Source organism: Pelodiscus sinensis, chromosome 1 (assembly GCF_052426305.1).
Source record: "Pelodiscus sinensis isolate ZL-2025 chromosome 1, ASM5242630v1, whole genome shotgun sequence".
NCBI lineage: Eukaryota > Metazoa > Chordata > Testudines > Trionychidae > Pelodiscus > Pelodiscus sinensis.
In genome coordinates this window covers 39,517,137-39,539,321 of record NC_143052.1, presented here as the reverse complement: position 1 = coordinate 39,539,321, position 22,185 = coordinate 39,517,137, and the positions used below count along the sequence as shown (strand labels likewise).

At 40.4% G+C, this 22,185-nt stretch overlaps 1 protein-coding gene across 12 annotated transcripts in view; it reads left to right on the top strand.

Annotated features, from left to right (window-relative positions):
- Positions 1 to 22,185, top strand: part of PLXNB2 (plexin B2) — a 351,000-nt gene that overhangs the window by 311,495 nt on the left and 17,320 nt on the right. For all 12 annotated transcript variants that reach the window (XM_006122609.5, XM_075928258.2, XM_006122610.5 and 9 more), the window contains 11 exons: positions 401 to 628; positions 5,004 to 5,180; positions 5,816 to 5,955; positions 6,737 to 6,837; positions 9,677 to 9,906; positions 10,631 to 10,812; positions 11,536 to 11,602; positions 11,715 to 11,861; positions 14,330 to 14,486; positions 16,844 to 16,944; positions 19,432 to 19,516. In XM_006122609.5, coding sequence (XP_006122671.3) covers positions 401 to 628; positions 5,004 to 5,180; positions 5,816 to 5,955; positions 6,737 to 6,837; positions 9,677 to 9,906; positions 10,631 to 10,812; positions 11,536 to 11,602; positions 11,715 to 11,861; positions 14,330 to 14,486; positions 16,844 to 16,944; positions 19,432 to 19,516 — 1,615 coding nt within the window. The remainder of the gene's footprint in view (positions 1 to 400; positions 629 to 5,003; positions 5,181 to 5,815; positions 5,956 to 6,736; positions 6,838 to 9,676; positions 9,907 to 10,630; positions 10,813 to 11,535; positions 11,603 to 11,714; positions 11,862 to 14,329; positions 14,487 to 16,843; positions 16,945 to 19,431; positions 19,517 to 22,185) is intronic.

The following is a 22,185-nucleotide window of genomic DNA, read 5'->3' as shown; positions in this document are numbered from 1 at the left end:
AAATAACAGAGAAGCCAAGTGATGTGCTCAAGGTTATAGGCAAGTCAAAGATGGTCTGGATTAAAGCTAAAGAGTTACATACTCACCCACTCCCAATCTTCTGTTCTCCACATTAAACCACTCCAAAATATTTCACATCCATAAAATTCAATTACTGACACAAACTTTCTGCTAACTTTGGGAGTTTTCAGAGCTTAGTGTGTTGCTTTAGGCCTAACTACTGACCTACACTGAAGCAATGATTTGTTTTTATCCAATGATTTTTTTTTAATCTTTTACAAAAATAACTGAGAATCTTCACCTTTTTATTTCACTTGTGTTTGGTGTAGAAGTTCCTATTCTCTGGCCTCTATTTATAGGCGATAAATGTTCAATCAAATTTTTTTTGTTTGTTTTTTAGTTTGAAGGACAAAATATTACAAAAATCAATGACAGCACAATAGTCTTCTCTTCTCCACCAATATTAGAGGATCCAGAAAACTATAAGATCACTACATGTATTAAAATGGATGGTCACAATTTGGATCTAAAAAATGACAAGGACCCCTTTAAATATGTTGCGGATCCAACATTTGAAAACTTCACCGATGGCATCAAAAAACAAGTCAACAAACTTATTCATGCACAGGTAAACTTGACAAGACATCGCTGACATTGATTTATCATTATAATCTATTTATTTTAGAAATGTCTGTCTGTCCCTCTGTGAGTCTGTTGGTAGAAGAATCATAGAATCTTAGGGCTGGAAGAGACCTCAGGAGGTCACTGAGTCCAGTCCCCTGCCCAAGGCAAGACCAATCCCAACTAAATCAACCCAGCCAGGGCTTTGTCAATCCAAGACTTAAAAACCTCTAGGGATGGAGATTCCACCACCTCCCTTGGTAACCCGTTCCTGTACTTCACCACCCTCCTAGTGAAATAGTTTTTCGTACTATACAACCTAGACCTCCCCCACTATAATTTACATAAGAACATAAGAATGGCCATACTGGGTCAGACCAAAGGTCCATCTAGCCAAGTAGCCTGTCTGCCGACAGTGGCCAGCACCAGGTGCCCCTTAGAGGGTGGACTGAAGACAATTATCAAGTGATTTGTCTCCTGCCATCCCTCTCCAGCCTCTGACAAACAGAGGCCAGGGACACGATTTCTATCCCCTGGCTAATAGCCTTTTATGGACCTAACCTCCATGAAATTATCTAGCTTCTCTTTAAACTCTGTTATAGTCCTAGCCTTCACAGCCTCTTCTGGCAAGAAGTTCCACAGGTTGACTACACGCTGTGTCAAGAAGAACTTTCTTTTATTAGTTTTAAACCTGCTACCCATTAATTTCATTTGGTGTCCTCTAGTTCTTCTATTATGGGAACTAATAAATAACTTCTCTTTGTTTGCCCTCTCCACACCAGTCATGATTTTACATAGCTCTATCATATCCCCCCCTCAGTCTCCTCTTTTCTAAACTCAAAAGTCTGTCATTTTACCCTCTCTTCACATGGGACCCGTTCCAAACCCCTAATCATTTTAGTTGCCCTTTTCTGAACCCTTTCCAAAGCCAAAATATCTTTTTTGAGGTGAGGAGACCACATCTGTACACAGTATTCAAGATGTGGGCGTACCATAGTTTTATACAGGGGCAGTAAGATATTCTGTGCCTTATTTTCTATCCCTTTCTTAATAATTCCTAGCATCCTATTTGCCTTTTTGACCGCCGCTGCACACTGCGTGGAAGTTTTCAGAGAACTATCCATGATAACTCCAAGATCTCTTTCCTGATTTGTCATAGACAAATTAGTCCCCATCATACTGTACCTATAGTTGGGGTTATTATTCCTGATGTGCATTACTTTACACTTATCCACATTAAATTTCATTTGCCATTTTGTTGCCCAATCACTCAGTTTGGTGAGATCTTTTTGGAGTCCCACACAGTCTGCTTCTGTCTTGACTATCCTAAACAGTTTGGTATCATCCGCAAACTATACCACCTCGCTGCTTACCTCTTTCTCCAGATCATTTATGAATAAGTTGAACAGGACTGGTCCCAGGACTGACTCTTGGGGGACACCACTAGTTACCCCTTTCCATTCTGAAAATTTACCATTTATTCCCACCCTTTGTTTCCTGTCTTTTAACCAGTTCTCAATCCATGAAAGGAAATGGAAATGTAATTTACACAAGAGCCTTTGGTGAGGGACTTTGTCAAAGGCTTTCTGAAAATCTAAGTATACTATATCTACTGGATCCCCCTTGTCTGCATGTTTAACCCCTTCAAAGAACTCTAATAGATTAGTAAGACATGATTTCCCTTTACAGAAACCATGTTGACTTTTGTCCAACAAATTATGTTCTTCTACGTGCCTCACAATTTTATTCTTTACTATTGTTTCAACTAATTTGCCCGGTACTGAAGTTAGACTTACTAGTCTGTAATTGCCTCTAGAGTCCTTTTTAAATATTGGTGTCACGTTAGCTACCTTCGAGTCATTAGGTACGGAAGCTGATTTAAAGGATAGGTTACAAACCACAGATAATAGCTCAGCAATTTCCCATTTGAGTTCTTTTAGAACCCTTGGATGAATGCCATCCAGTCCCGGAGGCATCTCTTCCTAGCAATCCTTGTGCCTGGAACAGAGTTCCATGATGGAAGAAACCAAACCGCTCTCTCTGACACCACCTGCGCAACCACACATTTACTTCTACGATTCGACGCTCCCTGCCTGGACCTTTTCCTTCAACAGGGAGGATGGAAGAGAACACCACTTGCACTTCAAATTTTTTGATCCTTCTTCCCAGCGCTACATAATCTGCAGTGATCTGCTCAAGGTCATTCTTGGCCGTATTGTTAGTTCCCACATGGAGAAGCAGGAAGGGTTATCGATCTGAAGGTTTGATCAGTTTTGGAAGTCACAACCTGAATTCTAGCTCCTGGTAAGCAGCACACTTCTCAAGATTCCAGGTCTGGATGGTAGATGGATGCCTCAGTCCCTCTTAGGAGGGAGACCTCGACCACCACCACCCATCTTCTTCTTTTGGAGGTGGTGGTCATGGAACCTGCATCCCTAGGACTATGCATCCCATACCTTCTGGTAAATGGTGTCTCCTCATTTCTTCCCTGAGAGGTCCCTGCCAAAGCATTCTCCATTGAAGTGCTTGTGCAGAGAGCCTAAAAGTGGTTACTTACCTCTAGTGGAATTGGGGATACCTAAGTTGGCTTCCTTCTGCTAGAGGTTACATTCTGCCAGTTTTCTTTCTTGTTCTGTACTGCCCTCTTCAGCCTGCGGTGTTAAGAACTCTTAAACAGTAAGAGCTAGGACCATCAAATGTAGTATGCCCTTTCCACTTACCCTAACTTAACACAAGATCAGGTTTTGGTAGTGCTAAGAAAATGAGAAGTGCAGGGGATGGGACTGTGTTCCATAACATGGAAAGGGAGGAGCACAGAGAAGAGGGATGTACTACTGAGTGTGGCCACTGGAAGGCAGTGAGCACAGGGGAGAGCTATATGCAGAGTAGCCACACAGAGCAGCCACACCACCAAGAGAGTGGCCAACAGCACTGGGTCTCTATTATCTTGCCTGCCATCAGACTGAGTAAGTGGTAGGGGTGTAATATCTCGGTTAATCAGTTAACTAGTTAAATGTTGGGTTGGGCTGATGTTTAACCAATTAAAGTGGGATTTGGGTTGGGGCGCAGCCCATGGGGCTCCCACCCCTAGCCCTGATCTGGAGCTATCTGTCAGCAGCTCCCAGTCCTATGCGGGTGTTAGGGCTGCCTCTGGCTCCCAGCCCTTGCTGGAGCAGCCCCTGACCACAGTAGGCCCCGGCTCCCGGTGGACAAGAGGCTGCTTCAGATGACTGCTCCCTTGGCTGCAGCATCAGTGGAAGGGAAGGCCTCTTGTGTCGGGGCAGGAGGGAGAGACAGAAGGCTCCTGGGGGTCAGGGAAGGGGAGAGAAAGACCCTTCCCCTGAATCCTTTCTCACCCCCCAGACCTCACTATTGCGCACACACCTCACACACCACCAGCCTCTTGCCATGCTCCCCTTCTCCCCCCCCCCACACACATCCCCAAGGCCCAGTTCTGCCCTGACTCCTGAACTCCCCATACCGCCAGCCCCCTACCCTGAAGGGCCCAGACAATGCAGGGTAAGTCTGACATTTCCCTTTCATTCTTTGAAAACTGCATGGTGCCCTTCGCTGCTGGAATCTGGAATTTAAAAATTAGCTATGTTCCTAGAGAATTAATAGATTTCTTGTGAGTGTAAAAGCCATGGGGTATTTTTTTCTCCTCCTTCACATCAATGTCAGAATTACATCCTCTGTTGAAAATGCACCGCACAAAAGTTTTCAGAGGGATAGCCATATTAGTCTGTAACTTTGTTTAAAAAAAAGAAAAAGAAAAAAAAAGTAGTCCTGGAGCCACCTTAGAGCAGGGGTGGCCAACCTGCGGCTTGCGAGCCACATGCGGCTCTCAAAGGAAAAATTATGGCTTCCGCACCTGCGGCTCTTTTCATGGTCCCCTGCTCTGACCTTTTTTTCCTTGTTTGGGCAGGGTGCTTCTTGGTGCAGTGAGATCTGATGCTACGGCCAACGGAAGCCTGCTTGGGCCACATTTGGCTCTGAAAGGCGGGCAGTGTGCGTGGGGGGGGGGTTTCCCTCAACTTCTTTCCCTCGGCTCTTTGCACTGTATCCACCATTATTTTGGCTCTTTGGTTGTAACTGGTTGCCCACCCCTGCCTTCGAGACTAACAAAAATAGATAGTATTGTGAGCTTTCAAGGGCAAATCCCATTTCTTCAGATGACCAGAGACTGCTCATCTGAGGATGTGAGTTTTGCCCACTAATGTTCTGGATACTATATACTTTTGTTAGTCTCTAAGGTGCTTCAGAACTGTTTGTTTGTTTGTTTTGTTGTTTTTGTTCTGAGGGGATACAAAAGGTTGTGTAACCTGTGGACTCTTGCCCTCTGGTTTTGTAGCTAAAATGACAGCCATATATTTTCTGTCTAGGGCAGTAATCTGAACAAAGCCATGACGAGAGAGGAGGCTCAAGCTTTTGTGGGGGAAGAACCCTGCAACATAAAAACATTGACTGAAAAGGACTTGTACTGTGAACCACCTGAAGTACAACCTCAGCCAAAGAGAAGACAGAAGAGAGATACAACCAACAACCTTCCTGAATTCATTGTATGTTCTGTGTTGTCTATATAATCTGTGCATAGATAAAAGGGTATGGACTACTCTTTGTGGAACTGGTACAATAGCTTCCTACCTGTATAGGTTTATTCTTCAGTGGTGTATTATATAAAGGAAGTTGTCTTGTGATGCCACACCACTTCCAGATTCTGCCTGCTGTTTGTAGAAGGATTACAGATAAATAGAATGACCCAAGTTGTTGATTGCCACCTTAATTAAGGGTTACAGTACTATCCCCTCTCGGAACTAGGCACAGAGTTCTCTATTGTGACTATTGCTGTTACAGTCAAACACTATTCTGGGTAGTAAGTGCTTGTAGGATTGGGCCTAAATTCCTTTGTTATAGTAATGTTTTTTATTTTTTATTTTATGTAATAAGTGCAAAATTACTTGCTGGAATAAACAGGTGCTGCTCCATTAGTTCCTTAACTTCAGCGGAACTATGCACATTTACATCAGCAGAAAATTTCTGTCTCAATATTTATTATTCCTTTTTGGCAATCTGGACTAGGAATTCTGTAGATCATATCTATTACTAGGAAACTAAAACACAGCAGCTAAATTATTGAATAATCTTCCTGTAGCATTATTTTGAGGCAGATATAAATATGTATTTAATTATTTAGGTGAAATTTGGCAACAGAGAATGGATCCTAGGAAGGGTGGAATATGACACACGTGTGAGTGACATACCTCTGGAGGTGATTTTGCCATCAGTAATTTTTCCTATGGTATTCATTATCATCATTTCCATCTACTGCTACAGGTAAGATGTGCTCTTCTATTCAGATGTTATTGCTGTCCCAAAATTCTGAAGGAGAAGGTTGATGGTACAGAAAAGCAAACTGTTCTCATCTGCAAAGAGAAACAGTATTGATCACTTAATAAATAGGCTTATGGGCTGGGAGCCCAACATGGGGTTGGAAGCAGCTGGGTTGGAGAAGACCTTGCCTGTGTCACAGGGGCTGTTCCAGCCCAGCTGTGGTGGGTAGAGAGGTCACTCCAGCCCAGCAGGTTGGAACTGGCCTTCCTGACCCACTCTTGTTTAACCAGTTAACTGATTAAATGGGATTTCACATCCCATACTCCCTTCCTGATCCCACGCACTCCTCCTGAATCCCGGTCCCTTACCTAAAACTCCCTTCTTGTAACCAGCCTCCCTCCCAGACTCCACACATCCTCCATTAATATAATGGAGAGATGTGGCCCTCAACCACTTATTAAATTCTTGGAGTTCCCCCTACCAAAAATTATTACCCACCCCTCGCTTAAAATGTGCTCACTGATCTTTAAAATGTAACTTAATAAGTTTAAAATCATTGGGCCCAATCCTTAGCCAATCTGTGTAAGCAGCTCCACTGTAGAGCTACAATGATTTACATTAGCTGAAGATCTGACCCACTATCTCTTCCACTTTTGTGGTTAAAGGTAACAAGGAAAAGAAACGGCTTTCCTCTGAGCCATCAGCCTTCCCATTCAGTGCAGTGGTAATATGCCTCCCTTTAACCATTAATAACTTTTCCAAATCTTATCTTTATTCCTTAAAGGCGAAAAAGCCAACAAGCAGAACGTGAATATGAAAAAATCAAGTCACAGCTTGAAGGTTTGGAAGAAAGTGTCAGAGATAGGTGCAAAAAAGAATTCACAGGTATGATTAGTGTTATATTTCTTAATGAACCTTAATAAGAAGTCTTAAGATAGGCTAAAATTACTTCTCTTTTCTTGCTTAAACTGTTTCCTGGGAGTTACTACAAGCCAATATAACTCCTCTTGTTTGCAGATATCACTGTATGATACATATCCTTCTAATAATTTAATCTAAAAGACACAAGAAGCAATGGGCTTAAATTGCAGCAAGGGAGGTTTAGGTTGGACATCAGGAAAAACTTCCTGCCTGTCAGGATAGTTAAATACTGGAATAAATTATCTGGGGGGAGGGGGTTGTTAAATCTCCATCATTGGAGATATTTAAGAGCAGTTTAGACAGACCCCTGTCAGGGATGATCTAGAGTCTAGACAGTGCTTGGCTGAGCAGGGGACTGGACTCGATGACTTCTCAAGGTCCCTTCCAGTTCTAATGTTCTATGATTCTATAAAAGCCATAAAAACATAAAACAAAGTGAAAGGTATTAAAGGAACAAGTAATTTTTTAAGATAAAATATACACAAGTAGTTAAATAAGCAAATGGAAATAGAAACCAGGTATTTTATTATTGCTATTAAGAAGATGCCACTGGTACTGAAAAGTCACCTGTTTCACAACAAGTATCTGTAGTCTGCACTTACGCAGCTGATAAAATGGCACATTTTATTGTAATAAAAATTACAATGTTAGGAAAACCACCAAATGTACGAATTGGTGGGACAAAAAGGATGTGTCGATAGAGTGACATATCTAAGACTGGGAAAATCAGAGAAGCAACACAAATTTAGCTGACAGAACCTGATTTAAGGAATTGGTTCATTCTTTACTGTATGTAAATAGACATGACCTGACGGAAAGCAGTGAAATCTGTAAGGGCTCGAAACCTCCTGATACCAGTCTACTTACTCTGGTGTCGAATTGAAGCATCCATGTTTGAAACTTTGGCCTGCCTGATTACCTTGACCTGTCATATCTCTGTTTAAAATATTGTATTTGTTTATACGCAAGCACTTTTCTTCTGTAATAAAGCTTTTTTTTTGTTTACTATAGAGAAATGACTTGTTTCTTATAGAGAGGGGTTGGAAAAACGGTAGTTGAATCTGAAAATGGCTTAAATTTGGCTTAGGATACTCAGGGTTAGGATTTGGAATTGATTCTCTCTAGATTTTTGCCATCTTGAATAATGTAAATCTCTCAAAATCTTTTCAGAGTAGTTTTTCCCATTGTACTTGAGTCACATCTGCAAAACTGACATGTTCCAAGTTTGGACGCTACCGATCCCAAATCTCTATAGAAACTGTTTGGATTGAGGACTTCAGTTTCCAATACCATTCTGAAATTTGAAGGGCTGAAGATCAAGATTCTGCTTTGGATCCCTCTGTTTATTAATGTTCCTCACCAGCTTGCCTTTGTGTAATCCCTCTTCTTTCTACCCCCAGTTTCTCAGAATAGTTTCTGGAATGTTAAGCTGCTTGTCCCCTGCCAGAGCTCCTAGAGGGATGCAATGAGTACTGCTGCCTGCTGGAGTGTAGGGTTAATTTCCTCCTACTCCATCACTACTGACTCTCTGGGCACAGTAGGAGCCCAAATTGTCTCCAGCAGGTGTAATCTAACATAGAAGATGCATGTTGTTTTGGCTAATAGTAAAGTAAAGCACATAAATGAGAATAGTTTTTAGATTTATATAATACTGATGATGGTAAGTTCAGAAGGATTCTGCCTGCGTGCATCAGACCAGCCATAGTAAAGGAAGTGGTGATTAAGGTAGGAGAACACACATAGCATGAAGCCTGAAACCAGAAGATGTTTTCTTTCTTAAAATTGGCTGAATAAGAAGATCCAGGCTCAATTATGTGGTCAATAAAAATTGCAAAGATGGCAAGCCATTATATTAATTAACATGGTATTCTGGTCAATCAGCAGTATCAGGCAATTGGAAAGCCTCCAGCTAAAATAACCACTTTGTGGAAAGGTGACCTCCTAATTGCTTTCTGTGTCAAGAACTTGAAAGCTTTTGGGTCTCACTGAAGTGTTTTCATCATTTTCAATCAACTGTTTTGCTTTCTTCCTTCTTGCCCTTTTTCTAATAAAATGATTATTTTTATACTTCCTGTTGCTATTGCTCGTTGGTTCAATATACCAGCTACCGTGAAAAGACTTAACAGGAAACTTTCACAATGATGTGGACTCAAAGGAATAGAAAATATACAAATACAAAAAAAGTAGTTGGCCACAATATCTTTTTTCTCCTTTGCTTGTGTGTGTATATGCACATAAAGCCTAGCATTCAAAAATTACTGATTCTACGGTAAATTTACAATTCTCCACTTACAATATATCAGTAATAGATAATACTGTGATAATGAGGATGATTGTTATCCTATGTATTATGATGCAGAGTAGGAGCCCCGGTTATCAATCCAGGCCTATTTATGCCTAGACACAGCAAGTAGCAGCCTGTGACAGCCAATCTCAGAGCCTGGACTCTGTAGTTCACTCCATTCCTTAGAGACCAGGAGCCTACAACTCTAAGCCCAGGTACTGAGACTCACTGTCACAAGCTCTAAATTTCTGAGTAGACATCCTCTGTGCTTCCTCAGACAGCACTAAGTAGTCCGTGTCTCAACAGGTTTATCTGGGAAGAAATTATGGGTTGTAGGGAACATGCTTTTGCAATCGGTAAACATGGTAAGGAAAAAGTATAATGAATGTGGAAGAGGAAATTTTTTTAAATACGTTTAATCATTTTTTCCTACTATAAAATGCTTTCATTGTCAAATGAAAACAAAACACAGTATGGTTTCTAAAACTAACTCTAAACTTGAAATATTGTATACTCTAGATCTAATGATAGAGATGGAAGATCAGACCAATGATATCAGTGAAGCGGGAATTCCTGTGTTGGACTATAAAATGTACACAGACAGGGTCTTCTTCTTGCCCTCAAAAGATGGAGAGAAAGATGTAATGATTACTGGGAAACTGGATATTCCAGAGGCAAGACAGCACACTGTGGAACAGGCTCTAAATCAGTTTTCCAATCTACTGAATAGCAAATCATTTCTTATCAATGTGAGTATTGACATGAGAGTCACTTAAAGCTCACCTTGTACTTTTCAGAAAATGCTTTTTGACTGGCACATGTAGAATGGCATGTACATTTTTAGCACAGATATGCCTAAAGTTTAACTCATAAGTCCATATATAGGCATCTAAAAAAGTGTCCTTATTTCAAAACTGATGAGTGCACAACTGCTTACACAAATATGCTAAATCCTGGCATTCCGTGTAAATCAGGCTGCTTTTTATATGTAGCTAAATAGGGAGCGAGAAGCTATTTTTTAAGCGTGGCCTTAATGTTTATTGGTAAAAGGAGTGTTACAGTCTGCAGTAGAGGAAAACATGTTCTAATACTCAGTTTACTTATTTAGCTCACAATTCTTGTAATTGAAATGGGTTTGTTTTTATATTTGGTTGAGGGTTTCTTTGGGAGGGGGGCAGGAGGACGAAGGCTAAACTTAGTGCAGAGATTTTTTTTTTTTTTAAACAAAGCTTCCTTCATTATATATTACTTCATAATATATTGAAGACCTAGATATATTAGTTGAATTAACCCTGAAGACAGTGTGTTTAAAACTGTCTCAGAGAGAGAGCTTATTTATACATAGTTTGTCCAAAACTTTGAGTTTTTTATTTTTTTCCTTCTCCTGTAGTGCCAGGTATGTTTTGATATGTTCTTGAAACGATTCATGACCAGTTTCAGATGCAAAGCTAAATTTGCTTTTTTCTGTTTTAGTTTATTCATACATTGGAGAACCAGAGGGAGTTCTCTGCCAGAGAAAAAGTTTACTTTGCATCCTTATTGACAGTTGCTTTACATGGAAAGCTAGAATACTATACTGACATCATGAGGACATTGTTCTTAGAGCTGATGGAGCAGTATGTTGTGGCCAAAAACCCAAAGCTGATGCTCAGAAGGTTTGAATGATTGTCTTGTTTTCTATAGTCCTTCATTTTTTTGCACCATTGTTACATTTCCAGTGTGGTGTTTTTCAGAGTTTCTGTGTCATGCTGTAGACTGTCTAGAAATAATGATTATGATGACATACCTGAGCACATTAGGGAACAAAAATAAATAGGAATTATTTGTTTTAAGAGCAGCTAGAGACATTTTTCCTGTCCATATAATTTAATTTGGAGGTTGGAATAAACTTGCTCAAATATCTCTCCATGAAAAAAATGCAATATTGAATTTTTTTATACCTCTTATTTAATTGTATACCAGATAATCTAGCATTCTGGCCATATCTCCCTAGTGAATGCTCTTAAAACAATTTCTTAATCCTTAATAAATTGCAGAATTTCATCTCTTGCTCTGTGTACTGTATTTTGTTGCAATTACTTTGTTCCTCAGTAACTAAAGTGTAGGTTTCCTTTAAGCACTTATTCTTACTACATGGAAAAAAACTTCTGACTTGACTATATGGTACCTTTCATTAAAAGTAAGGAGCTGAAAGTATCTACGAACATTGAACAGTGCAAAGCCTTATTTAATGCAGGCACATGCTTTAAAGAACTTCTGTAAAATTATTGCATGACGACAACAAGTGCTGTAAGAGTAGAAATATTTTATTTCAGGCAACACTTAAAAAGAAAATTGCCTTCTTACCAGCAAGTATTTTCGATTTTCATGTTTTTTAGATCAGAAACTGTTGTGGAGAGGATGTTATCCAATTGGATGGCTATTTGTTTATATCAATATCTGAAGGTAGGAGATGAAAGCATATACTTATGCATATACTTTTCCTTCATTAAATACTTAGTTATATGGCATTGATAATACCTTGCATTTTTTTTATTTTATTTTTTCCCTTAAAAAGGACACTGCTGGAGAGCCTCTTTATAAACTGTTCAAGGCAATCAAACACCAGGTGGAAAAAGGCCCCGTTGATGCGGTGCTAATGAAAGCCAAATATACATTGAATGACACAGGGTTACTAGGAGATGATGTAGAGTATACACAGTTGGTAAGTAGCTTATCTGCTAAATCATTAATTTCTATAAAGCTTTTCCTCTTGAATACAATGGAATGTAAGTTTCTATCCATACAGTCTTTCTATAACAATAAGAGCTAGGAAATGTGGGCAATAGGTAAAGAAGTAAGAGCTATGTAGAAGGACTTGGAAGTAAGTCCCCAGATCAGAGCACCCCCAGTCTCTGAAGAAGTTTGAGGTAAATTCCATTAGCCTGATTCTCTTACAACATTTTAATATTGGTTTAATTCCATTGATGTCAGTGGAGTTGCTCTTGATTTACATCAGCATCAATGGGACAGGAATCAGACCCTATGAATAATCTCTAACTCTCATGGCTTGTATCAGGTAATTTCTTTAGGCCTCTAAAGATTATTGTAAATCTAAATCTAGTAATATGTTTTTGCAAATCTTGGCTTGTTTATATAACACATGGTCTAATGAACACACATAATGCTCAGAATTGTTCCCAGAAGAGCAGCACAGAATTTTCTTTTACCTTGAAAGTCACTCTGATGTGATTACTCTGGCTTTATTATTGACACAACTAGCAGCCTTTTTGAATTTTCTCTGTGTGAGACATGCAATGACAGACCTATGGTGTGGATGAAACTTAATAAAAACCTTTGGTTAAAAGCGCATTCTTGATCTATTCCAAAGGGTTCTGGATGGGGTGGCAGCATGGAAAGCTTGCTTTATGAATTGTTCTTACACATGACCTACAGCGGCTGTACTTAACAGATTGCTTGAGAGTGGGGGTTGGATAAAGAACAAAATGTAACTTCATGAATATAGATTTTGGGGGGGGGGGGGGGCTAGTGATGCTTTCATGTTTGTCTCAGCTAAAGAGTTTGCCTCATAGTACCACTCGGACTGGGCAAAAATGGTTTACATTGTCTCATGTTTAATGAGCAAGATATTTTTTTATCATATGTCATTTGTCACTTACTGCAATAATTCTTATAATATCTTTTAACCTGGAGGCTTTTGCAATTAAGTTTTATGAATGCAGTTTGAAAGAGAGATATGTGAATGCGAATCAAACCCAAGCCAAAGAAGAATTCTCATAGATACGTATTGCAAACATTAGATCCGATTTGGCCAAAATTTCATTGCATTCTCGAATTGTACTTATAACAAAAAAAATCGCAAGTCTTTTGACAAAAAAAGTGGATTAATATTGTTAAACAATATTGGGATAATATGCTTGACTTACGATAAAAATATATTTGTGCTACTTATGCGAGTGGATGAGTTTGGGCAGACATTTATGGAGCACTTGCTGCTTTAAGTAGATAAATACAAAATTTAATTTGCACACATCTGCTTGAAACTGGATGATGAACTACACTGTATATGCTACTTATTCATTTTACAGTAATTATTTTTGTTTAAAAAATTGGGTATGTTTTTCATCGGTTGTTACAGTGACACACTATATTTTCAACTGACAGCAAAATCATATATAATTAACATAATAAATGGGGATAGGACAAAGAAATACAATTAGCTAGCAAGTTCTGGCTAAGGACAATAAAAAAGTTTTTAATTCCACTGCACTGTAGCACATTTTAACTACATAAATTAATACGTGAGGTGCAGGGATCACTTCACCCAAGACCATATCTGAGAGGGAGGGGAGTTCTACTAGCCAGTAAAAGGGGAAAGAAGCCATATCTGGCTATTTCTGCTATTAAAATATGTCTGTGTAACAGTGTCCCTGAAAATTCCAACATTTTTGCACAACTTTGGCTTTTGGAAATCAGGCAGCCATCAACAGAGGGTGAGGTCAAAGTCCCTGCCTTTTTCTTAAGATGATTTCCCCTTTCTGGACATTATTCTCTTCTTTTGTCTTACCTGGACTGAGATTATCATCTCTATGCTGTGGGCACATTTAAAGTTCATTCTGGGTTTAAAAATACTCGAAGAGATTCCATCCTGTATAAATAACATGGAGGAATACCAATAGAATCCGTGATATCTTGAGAATCAGAATAAAGTACCTAAGGGTACCCTTTATAATTGAGGGTTATTATGATAAGTAGCAAATAGCAAACTGACTTTTCTTTGTGTAGTTCATTATTGGATAACCTGAGTGGTACACAGACAGTGTATGGTCAGGGTATTTTAATACATGCCTGTCTCTATATAAAACTTTCCTTAATAAGTTCCCAAGACACAGAAAAGATGTCATATTAGATACCACAAAGAAAGGGAAAATCCAATCTGTACATTTTCTATTTTATCATATTAGAAAGAATGGGCTGGCATCTAAAATAGCTAGTTGGCTGAAGAATAGTGAAGAACTGTGCAGATAAACACTTTTTCATTAAAAACATATATTGCTGCATGGTGGTGAGACACACAATGCATCATGGGCACTTCCTAGGCTCTAATCACCCAGAAAAACAGATTAGAACTGATATTTTTTAATAATTAGGCACATTTTTTTTCTTTCATAGACAGTAAATGTGTTTGTTCAAGATGGAGGCACTGATTCTGTACCAGTGAAAGTGCTAAACTGTGATACTATTTCTCAAGTAAAGGAAAAGATAATAGACCAGGTCTACCGAAATCTGTCTTGTTCACAGTGGCCAAAAGCTGACAGTGTTGTTCTAGGTAAGTTCTTATTTTTGTTGCTGGTATAATAACAGTGAAAACAGTGATTTGATGCTCTTATCTTTCCTGAAATGTTTCAGTAAATGTCATTCAAAGGTTTAGTTCTTGAACTATTAAGCTGAATCCACCGCTAAGCATGATGCTCTAGTACTTACTATATGGGAAATAAATTAAGTCCTTTGTGATTCAGGGCTGGCTGCAAAAGGGAGAGCAGATATTCCCAACACTGTTGGGTAAGGGATTGCTGGCAAATGAAGTTTATAAAAGTAAGCTTGAACCAGGTAGATAGCTCAGTGTGATGGAAAAACAGCAGTTTATCTGATGAAGGAAAAACTGTTCAAATGGTTTGCCTGCTGCAAATAGCAGTGTGCCTAATGAAGAAAAATGTACCTCCACTGTCTGTGGAACAGACAGAAGGCACCTCTTGGCATGTGATTGCTGAGGATATTGCTCTTGTCCCAAAGGTGGTTCTGGACTTAACTGAAATCCAAAGAGGGAGGTGTTCCTAAGCTTGCACACGGTAACCTTTATATTGCCAATTAGGAAAGCTTCAGAGGAAAATAGAGTGCCATTAACCATGGAGTTCTGCAAATTGTATGAAGGGAGGTAATGCAAAAATCCTCGTAATGTTCCAGAGGTGATTCTAGGCTAAGGGAAACTCAGGCTAAATCTACACTGGCATTTTACTGAGCTGCAACTTTCTGGATCAAGGGTGTGAAAAAACCCAAGCACTGAAAGTTATAGCTGTAAAGCGCAAGTGTAAGCCAAGCTCCTGGCACTGTAAGCTACTACCCTCATGGAGGTCAGGCCTGCTGCGAGGGAGCCAGGAAGGGAGGGGCAAAGAGGGCAACTGCACCAGGGCCTGGTGATTCAAAAAGAGCCTGAGGCTCCTGGCTGCTGCTGCCTTTACTGCAGTAGTAGTGACAGTTGGAGTCCTAGACTCTTTAAATCGCTGCCAGAGCCTGGGTGGTGTACTTTGGGCAGTGCTAAGAGCTGACAAGGGGGGTGTGGCCCAAGCACACTGAGGGCTGACTGCCCAGTCCCGCCCCTTCCAGGAGAACAAAGCTAGGCCCTTCAACCATCTTGCCCAGGGGCCCGGCCATTCTGTCTGCCCACTTGATGGAGGTGGTTTACCTAGAGCACTGGGAGCGTTCTCCCTGCTCTCCTGCTGTGGCCACACTTCTGTGACTGCTCTTTTACCTATGAAGTGTAAACACAGCTTCAAGTGAGTTTGTTGTGGCTTCACACAGCAATCCTTCTGTAGACCAGAAAAAAAGATGGATTGTTCCTTAGGAAGATTCCAGAAGAGAAATGTTTTTGTGGTAGTTTTTTGCAAACAATTTGCTGCAACTGAGGGATCTGGGAGTGATTTCCTTAAATTAATTCAGTGAATCACTCTATTCAGAAAGCAACAGTTTGTTGATTGCGAAGCCTTATCCACCGGTGTGGGAATATCTGCTGTCCCTTTTGCAGCCTTCTCTGACCTTGGCATTTCCAGTAGAGGTTGCCCAGGTACCCTAATAGCCCTCTTACCTGGTTTCATAAAAATGCACAGAGCACATTAACAATTTTCAATAAAACCTATTATCAGAACCAATGAAATATTCATTGTTTCACTTAGTAATTCATGTGACAGTGATATCTTGAACAATTAATTCATGTAAAGTTAATGGAGACAGATTTTCAGAAGTTACTTGTGACTTTGAGTCTGTTAGTTTTTGATTGCCTAACTTATGGCAACATAAAGGGAACTGATTTTTCAGAAATGGAAAAATTTGGAACACTCAGTCTCTGAAAATGATGCCCCTTTAAGGTGTGTCCAGTCAGGCATCCAAAGACCGAAGCCTCCAAAATCACTAGTCACTTCTGAAAGTGTTTCCTTTAATGTTTGAAAAATCTACAGTTGCCTTATGAAAAATTATGAAAAACACTTTTTGTGACATGTCAACTCGTGCCATAATTTAAGGAGATGACAGGCTGTTGATTTTTTTTTTCCTTCAATGCATTTGCCTGAAAACAGATTTTTGTTTGTTCCACAGGAAGTCCTTAATCCTCTTGTTTTGGACATGACAGCAATTTTTACAGCAATTAATTTGGCATCCTAAACTTAGGATTTTGACTTCAATTAAAAGATAAACAGAAAAATCACATGAATTTTTAAGCAAAACCTGTATAAAGTTTCCTAATAAGAAACAAATGGGAAGCAGGAAAGCCCAAATATTTTAAAACAAAGTATCTTTTGAAATATTCCATGATGTTTCATTGGCTCTTTTTAATAGAAAACTCTTTAGTGCTGTACTGTTTTCATTGCATAAGGATAAAACCTGTTTCTTCTTCTTGTTTTAATTACTCTGTAGAGTGGCGTCCAGGTTCTACTGCCCAGATCCTCTCAGATTTGGATTTAACATCCCAACGAGATGGCAGGTGGAAACGTATCAATACTCTCATGCATTATAATGTAAGGAGAATTGGTGATATCGGTTAATTGTCTCAGGAATAAACTTCTCTTAGGCAAGCCAGTCCCTCTCGAAAAGCTATGTAATAAGGGAGACTAGAAAACATAATGTTGCTTTCTGGAACGGGAGAACATATCTGTCAAATTCTAGTATTCTCCCTGGCATACTCTGCATCACCTGAATACAATTCCAAATTGCACCATGAGTTTTTAAAAACTCCCCTAGAACTTTACATATCCTCTCAGCAATCCCAGATTTCATGGGATTGTCTTGCTTTAGTTCCCAAAAATTCATCTCTGTTGAAGGGCTCCTCTTCCATAGCACGGGCTGGGCTCTGCTCTTCTTTCTAGGCATTGCAGTCTAGAACAGGGAGCTAAAGCCAGCTAGCTCCTCACAACCAGAACTGCAGAAACCAGCACAGTGAGATGAGTGTAGGACAGGCTCACTCTACAACTCCCCACTGCCATGCCTTCCTACCCCTGGGTGCAGCACCCACACACACACACTTCACTGCAGGAAACCTTTTTAGCTAATGCAGATTTTTGGGAGATGTATATTTCTGCCATTCCTACCTACTCTTCTTCTCACACCACTTTTCCCATTTTGGAAGCTGCTTCTTTGCCCTAATCCCTACAGATCCTTCCTTCAGAGTTTCTTCTGTGTTCTGCCCCATCTCTCCGGATCTTTTTTCATTTGTGTCACACACACTGCTTCACTGATGCGTTTAAGAACTATAAACCCTGATGTGGAGCAAAGTAATTTTTTAATCTTGTTTATAAACCCCTGGTACACACAGTCAAGTAACCAGTCTTAACACAATGTTTCAGGTTATATATGAAATATGAAAAAAAATGGCAGGATGATGGAGTAGGGGGAGAGCACTGAAATATTTTTTTTGTATATTCTGTCTAGGTTTCATGCTGCACTCATCATCAGGATATGCAAGCACATGTGATCTGATTATGTACTGTCCCCCCCCCCACCCCACACACACACACACACACTATCTAACCCTTTCCTGGTGGCAAATATGTTGCCGCTTAGGTGATGCAGAGCAGCTCCCTAAGAAGGCAGATATCTCTGGGTATGACTACACTACATGGCTCCGTTGACGGAGCCATGTAGATGAGCTTTGTAGACATAGCAAAATGAAGTGGCGATTTAAATAATCGCTGCTTCATTTACATCAAAATGGCTGCTACGCTGTGCTGATCAGCTGTTTGTCGGCTCAGTGTGGTAGTCTGGACACTCGGCGGTCGACATCAAAAGCCTTTGTTGACCGCCCCGGTAAACCTCATCCCACGAGGTTTGCTATGTCTACAAAGCTCATCTACATGGCTCCGTCAACGGAACCATGTAGTGTAGACATACCCAGAGATATCTGCCCTCTGTTCCTTTATGGGGAACTCAACGCTGGTGCAAAGGGCCCATGCGAACAGCTTATGTGCCATTGAACTCTCACCCATGTTTTGAATAGCATTATCAGCCTTGGAGAAAGCTTTGCCTGTGCCCTCTAAAGTAGCAAGTGTCAGAGCTTGAGCCCTTCCATAGGAGAGGGCTATTGGAGATGAGGAGCCTGAATGTTAGTGTGCGTATAGCACCTCTCAGTATCCAGGCCCTAACTCAGGAGTGGGCCAAAGGGCCTCTGCGGTCTGGATCCGGCTCTCCAAGTGGATTGATCTGGCCCATGGAGGTCTTGCTACTTCCCTGCCCCCAGGCCAATCAGGACCTAGGGACGGGGGAGCGCGCTGTGCTTAGAGTCGACCCTGTGCTTAGAGTCGACCTTGCCACGCGCCGAAGGGCAGGAAGCAAGAGACTTCACACTCTCCCTGCCCCCAAACCATGTGCTTCTTGCAGAATGGGATCAGGGAGGGAAGAGACTTCATTCATTCCCCTCGCCCCAAACCCTGATTGACCTGAGGGCAGTGGGAGTGTGTGAAGTCTCCTCCTGCCTTGCAAGGGGCTCAGCACTTAGTCAACCACCAGCTGCTGCTCAGCTGACTGGTGTTTCTAATCATGGAGCTCCCTTGCAGGGCAGATTTTCATGCTCCCCCCCAGGCCCTGATTGACCTGGGGGTGGGGAGGGAAGCGGTTAAAGTCTCCTCCCATTGCCAGGGTCGTGGGCACCTAGAGGGAACCGCCAGGTGTTCAGAGCAGCTGGTGGGTCTCTCTAGGGTGCATAGGCAAAGACTTCACATGCTCTCCTACTCACAGACCAATCAGGGTCTGTGGGAGGGGAAGCACAGAAGTGTCCTGGCCCCACCCCTTCTGGGGCAACCTGGACTCATTTCAAAAATTTCTGAAGTGGCCTTTGGTCACAAATTGTCCCCTCCCTTCTCTTCCCCCTCCCCCCGGCTCCACCATAAGTGGAGGATAAGAAAATGGGTTGGTATCTGAAAAAAAACCTGCTTAGGTGGGGAAAGACTCCACAAATATGAGGTTCCGGCCTGCTTCTAGTAATTTTATATTCTCTGTTTTTCTTCTTGAAGGTCCGAGATGGTGCCACACTTATCTTGTCAAAAATAGGAATTTCCCAGCAGCCAGAGGATAATCAGCAAGATGTCCCAGGGGAAAGTAAGTATAATGGGGCTGCTCTGTGTCTCCAAGGGGAGTACAAGACAAAATGCACAAATAGACAACGTTGATTTTGCCTGATCTTGTTTTACAGGAAAATACATTAGAGATTTCCCACCTGGTAATGTTACACTAATTTAAGTTGCTTCTCTTCTGTACACCTTGTTCACTATCTTTCTAAAAGCCTCAAGTTATGGGGCTTTCGCTGCTGTCTTTAGGAGACTGTTCCCTATCTTAATTCAGTTCACTCTCTGGAAACTTCTGGTATTTTGCCAAAATTGGATTTTAGTCTCATTACTCCTAGCTGTAACCTGCATGCTGCCCTCCACTGTATCCCCCCCGAAGTGCTATATTCTCCCACCATCCTTGGTGTTTAGAACCTTCAAATATTTGTAAACTATTTAGATTGTTTCCTTGTTTCCCACCACCGGCATCACCCTCTGTCGTCATTTAAATTCTTGTAGTTTGATTAATCTTTCCTCGCAAGTCAATCATTTCATCCCTTTGAGTATTTTGAGCTGTTCTCTGAATTCAATCCAACTGATCTATACCTTCCTTGGAATACATTGCTCTGAATTTAGTATGAGGTTTCAGGTCATGCTGCACTAGAGAGATGTTTGGAAAGGGATTGTTTATCTCCATGCCCCATGACATGATGATTTGTTCATGCAACCCAATTACAATGGCTTTTTTTCACACTCCTATTGCTTTGCTCATGCTTGGTCTGTTGCCTCTGTTACCTTAAGTTCTTTTCAGATTTACTGCTACCTGATTATTTCTTCACACTGCGTGCACATCAGATAACTTTTCACCAGTTGTATTAGCTTTGCTTTTGTCCAAGTTGAGTTTCCACTTTGCTATTTCCTGCCCACAATCCAAATTTCTGTAGGTGCTGTTTTATTGTTCCTTTCTCCTCGCTGGAGTTTACAACTCCTCCTCATTTCATGTAATTTAAGAATTGAATTATTTTGTTGTTTACTCTCTTTTCTAGATCACTAATGCAGCCATTACATAAAGCTAGTTTTAACATTTCTACCTGCTAAACACCTCCCATCAACTCAGCATATGGTTCTTTGCTTGCATCTTTAAAATAGAGCTTTCAGTCCACATGGCAGTATCCCTGTCCAAGCCAATTTGATCTGAACTTTCAAGGAAGCCTTTGTGAAAGAATATCAAATGTTTTACTAAAGTTCAATGTGTTACATCAACTGTGTTCTGTTTCTTCCACTTATTTTGTCATTTTCGTTCCCTTCCCTCTCCACCCAAACAACTCAGTGAAGTTTGTCTGGCAATATTGACTTTTTGTCAACTTTCTTTATTGTGCTGGGTCTGTTACACTTAAAATGTTCAATGCCTTTTTCCCTTCTCTTCCATTATTAAATAGGGATAAAAGATTTATTCAGTGATAATTGCCTGGATCTTTTTTCCTTCATGTTTTAAACTGATTTAAAATGCTTCTGTCACTGAAGGCTAAACCCTGGGCTTCATTTAATAGTTTATTCTGTTTAACAGATCTGCTGATCTTAGTTTGACAAAATACTTGAAAGCTGTTAAATATAAAGGAATGGAAATAATATAACAGAAATTTACCTCTTTTTCCAGGGGTTCTGTAATGGCTGTCAGCTAGGGCTTTGATATATATTGCTGTTTAATAAAAGTGTGCCAAACTGCCATGTTGAGAGTTGACTAGGGCAGCAGTCTAGGTAGTGCTACGAGCAGTTAAATTTTACTCTCTTCTTTTTGGGACTCTTATTGAAATGTTTTTTCAGGGCCCTTGGAAGGCTCTTCCAAGGGTATTAAGTGTAATGCATTTATTTTTAATTCTTAAATGTGGAGTAAATGTTAAGCCTGTTTGAACCTGCGTTCCACAACTTACATATTGTGGTGCCAAAGGAAATTTTGATATGTTCATTTCTCAAGCCATAGGCAGAGGATGATCCCACTTTTTGCTTTATGCCTATGCCATTACATTCAGAGATGTTATGGGTGAAGAAGCTTATTGAAAACAAATGGCTTATATTGCTAAAATTTGACTATTTAATCATACACGTGTCACTCTAATCAGCAGAGGAAAGCAGAATTCTCCTGCTAGTGTCTTTGCAGAGAGCTCAGTCATGCAAAGAAGCAGCTCTGGTGAATTTCAAATGGTGAAGTACAGGAGTAGCAGCAACTGCTGTCGTCTTTCCATCCCATGCCCTCTCCCATACAAGCCAGAGCTTACAGCAGAAATTGGGAAGGCAATATTTCATGCCTCATTCGTGCATTTTCATTAATGCCTAGGTCTTCTAGAAATATCACATGCCAACTTGTTTGTTTGGAAAGCTATAAAAACATAACAAAGCCAGGCCAAAGTTACAGCTCAATGACAATGATTTGTATATTGCAGAAAAAGGGGAGGAAGGGAATAGAGGCTTAAACACACACTCTTGCATTCTTAGATGACAGAGTCAAGGAGAAACACCTCCTGAGTCCAGTCTTTTTCAAATAAAAAGAGATAGGCTTTCTTTTTAACCAGAGTTTCATGTTAACTTAAGATTTGTTTTGGAAATCACACTCTATCAAAGAACTACATTTGGCCCAAAATAAAAATATAAAATGTCCAAATGTTCTAAAATCTGATGTTGCTTCTTTGTGCTTTCTGTTTCCCAGCCTTCAATCAAGAAAGATAC